The 3,360-nt window shown below is 52.6% G+C and overlaps 1 protein-coding gene across 1 annotated transcript in view; it reads left to right on the top strand.

Annotated features, from left to right (window-relative positions):
- The first annotated feature begins 1,108 nt into the window (after positions 1 to 1,108).
- Positions 1,109 to 3,360, top strand: part of LOC101664557 (erythroblast membrane associated protein (Scianna blood group)) — a 15,061-nt gene continuing 12,809 nt past the window's right edge. Inside the window, exons 1-3 of the mRNA XM_030888003.1 lie at positions 1,109 to 1,193; positions 1,616 to 1,954; positions 2,985 to 3,266. Coding sequence (XP_030743863.1) covers positions 1,109 to 1,193; positions 1,616 to 1,954; positions 2,985 to 3,266 — 706 coding nt within the window. The remainder of the gene's footprint in view (positions 1,194 to 1,615; positions 1,955 to 2,984; positions 3,267 to 3,360) is intronic.

Genomic DNA, 3,360 nt, shown 5'->3' with positions numbered 1-3,360 from the left:
GCAGTGAATTTGAGTTTGGCAGTGAGTGACAAGGTATCAGAGAGTAGGCAGAACTCAGCCATACACCTAGGTTCTTATAACTGTTGCTCTAGGTACTGTCGAGCTAAATGTGGGCTCAGAGTGACCCCACGCGACACAGCAGAACTGCCCAGAGGGTTTTCTGGCTGTGACCCTTATAAGAGCTGGTCACTGGGCCTTCTCCTGCACAGCCCCTGGGTGGGTTTGAGCGGTCAGTCCTCGGGTGACAGCCAAACACTAAACTGTTGCACTGCTAGGGCTCCTTCCTTTAACTCAAGACCCTGACTTTGTAGGATTAGTGCCTTCAAGGTTAAATGGAGGAAGTTACCACAAGGCCCACCCCACTCCTCGGTGTTAACCCGAGAGAGGTGAAAACATGTCCACAGCACAGTCTGTACCTAGATGCTTACGGCTGTGTTATTCATAACAGCCACAATAATGGAAGCAATCTCCAATGCTCACCAATTGAGGGAGGGTTACATAAAACGAGATAGAACCATACAATGGAATATTCTTCAGCTATAAAAAGGAACGCTATACTACTGACCCACGCTACCATGTACCAGCTTTGGGCATAGTATGCAAAGTGAACAGAAGCAGACGTTAAAGGTCACATATTTATGGGACCGCACTAGCCAAACAGAGAGAGAAAGGAACTAGATTAGTGGTTGCCAGGGGTTGAGGAAGAGGGAAAAGGGAGGAGAGAAAAGACGAAATGGCAGGATTCTGTTGCCTGATTTCCACCCCAGGTTATGTGGTAGATCCAGGCCTGTCTGAAGTGTGGTCTTGGGCATTCTACATGCAAAAGGAGCCCACTGTCCTAATGTTGATTGGTTAGTTCTGGATAGGAGTTCTTCTTCTCCCAACCTCTTCCTTATGCCTTCTGAATCACCCTCAGTGTCTCACTCTCAGATTTGCACATCACTTTCATATCACCATCATCCTCCTTTACAGAGCAGTGACGTCACCAAGTGCCAGGGAGATTAGAAGCAGCCAGGTCTGTCTGATTCCAGAGTGCCTGCATGGGACGCCCTTCTCACAGCAAGCCCGCCACCGCTCCCCCGGCCTCCCTGCGTCTGGCCTAGTTCGGATGAAAATGGCGAGTTCCCCTGGCTCCTCACTGTCCGGCTGCTTCATCACCCTGGCCTGTCTGCAAATGCTGGTGCAAGGATCAGGTAAGGGCTTCTGAACCGAACGCGTTCTCTGTCTGAAGGGTCCCTGGTGGCAGAGTGAGAGCACACTGGGCAGCTAACGGCAAGGTCAGCTGTTTGAACCTCCTTGGAGTCTCTGAAACTCACAAAGGCAGTTCTACTCTGGCCTAGGGGGTCACCATGAGTCGGCATCGACTTGATGACAGAGTTCGGTTTTATGTTTGTCTTCTCTCCCCCCCACCCCCCACCCCCCAGTCTGAGACACCCTGAAGATCTGGCCTGTGGCCTTATTTCTTCTTGGCCTCTGTTCTTCCTGGCCCTTCCAAACCCTCCTGAACTCTGTTCTCTCCACGAAGCACTTCCTTCCTCATCCCTCTGCTCCTTCCCTCGCAAGTGCCATTTCCCACCCTTCCCAAGTGATGTTCTCTTTCTTCCACACCGCACAGGGGACGCCAGCAAGTTCCACCTTGCCCCCCTAGGGGGCACAGCCGAGCTGCTCTGCCCGCTCTCTCTCTGGCCAGCTCTGGAGCCCACTGAGGTGAGATGGCAGCGATCTCCACCCCCCCAGCTCTCCCAGGCTGTCCACGTCTTCCGGAATGGGAGAGACTGGGATGAAAGTCTACTGCCCGAATATAAGGGGAGGACCGAGCTGGTGAGAGATGCCCGCGAGGGAAGTATCACTTTGAAGATCCGAGACGTCCGGCTGGAAGACCGAGGCCAATACTACTGTCAGGTCCAGATCAGCAACCTGAGCCGAGAGGGCAGCGTGAGCCTGCAGGTGGCAGGTGAGGATGAGGTCAAGGGGTCGCAAGCCACGTGTGGCCATGGGATGAGCTTAGTCAGAACCTACCTTGTCTTTCCGTGTCTAGACTTTTCTTGCATCGGCCATGCACAGTTTCAACTTGCCCGGCTGGTACAGCCGGGGCCCTAGTCCCAGTGTTTCTGATGGGGCAGGAACCTGACTTTTGGAACACATGGGTAATCAAATACGACTAAATACCATTAGGGGCCTTGACAACATGGTGGCTCAGCCACTGGCTCTTCCATCTGCAGCTCTTCTACCTATGCCCGTTATCTGGGCGCTCACAATGGCTGTAAGAAAATGTCCCCCAGGCACCAGAATCCCCAGTTGCAATAAAAGTTACTTCTAATGAATGGGTCCTGTGCTGAATACTGAAGGGTCATGAAAGGAGAGAGAAGGATTTCTTAAACTACGTTCAATATTATTTTAAACTTTGGGCACCCCAAACTATGCATGTCTTTGTATGAGTGGATGGTTAGGTATTGGCCTGCTAACCACAGGGTCAGCTGTTTGAAACCCCACTGCTCTTCGGGAGAAAGAGGAGGCTTTCTCTTCCTGGTAGGAGCCCTGGTGGGGTAGTGGTTACTCACTGGGCGTCGATCCGCATGGTCGGCAGTTCGAAGCCACCAGCGCTCTGCAGGAGAAAGATGAGACCTTCTACTCCGATCCACAGTTACAGTCTCAGACCCCTAAGGGGTCTCTGAGTCACATGACTCGATAGCAGTAAGTTTGGTTCTTCCGTTTTCTACTCCTGTAAAAAGTCCCGCTCCTGGAAACCCATGAGGGTGGTTCTAGGTGTCCTATAGGGTTACTAGGAGCTGGAATCGAGCTGCAATGAGTTTGCAGTTGGGGGGATGAAGCCGCATTGGGAGGAGCACGTTGCAGGTTCATAATCTGTCTTTCCTGTTCACGCTTGGAAGCTGAGGGAGGGCTGTGGGGAGTGCCACCCCCCATTGACTAGACCCTGCCCGTCCGCTCCTGGACTGGTTCAGCAGGCTTTCTCTCCGCTTCAGTTCTAGGTTCTGACCCTTACATCCACGTGAAGGGCTACGATGCTGGGTGGATCCAGCTGGTGTGCAGGTCGGTGGGATGGTACCCAAAGCCTTGGGCTGAGTGGAGAGACCCTCAAGACAGAGTGCTTCCATCCCTGTCAGAGGCCCATACTCTGGAAGAAGCAGGACTCTTCCGAACAGCAGTGTCCAGCAGAGTCAGGGACAGCACTCTGGGGAATGTGTCCTGCGTCATCCACAGCGCAGCCCTGGGTCAAGGCAAGACAGCGGTCATGGTCATTGCAGGTAAAAGCTGAGCCGGAAATTAGGTTTGAAGCACCTGGTAGTTTCAGAAACACCACCTATTTTCTTTTTAATTTAATTTTATTGGGGGCTCTTA

Source organism: Echinops telfairi, unplaced genomic scaffold (genome assembly GCF_000313985.2).
Source record: "Echinops telfairi isolate 266 unplaced genomic scaffold, ASM31398v2 ScPeMD7_7457;HRSCAF=8495, whole genome shotgun sequence".
Taxonomy (NCBI): domain Eukaryota; kingdom Metazoa; phylum Chordata; class Mammalia; order Afrosoricida; family Tenrecidae; genus Echinops; species Echinops telfairi.
This window is presented reverse-complemented; position numbering and strand designations above follow the sequence as displayed.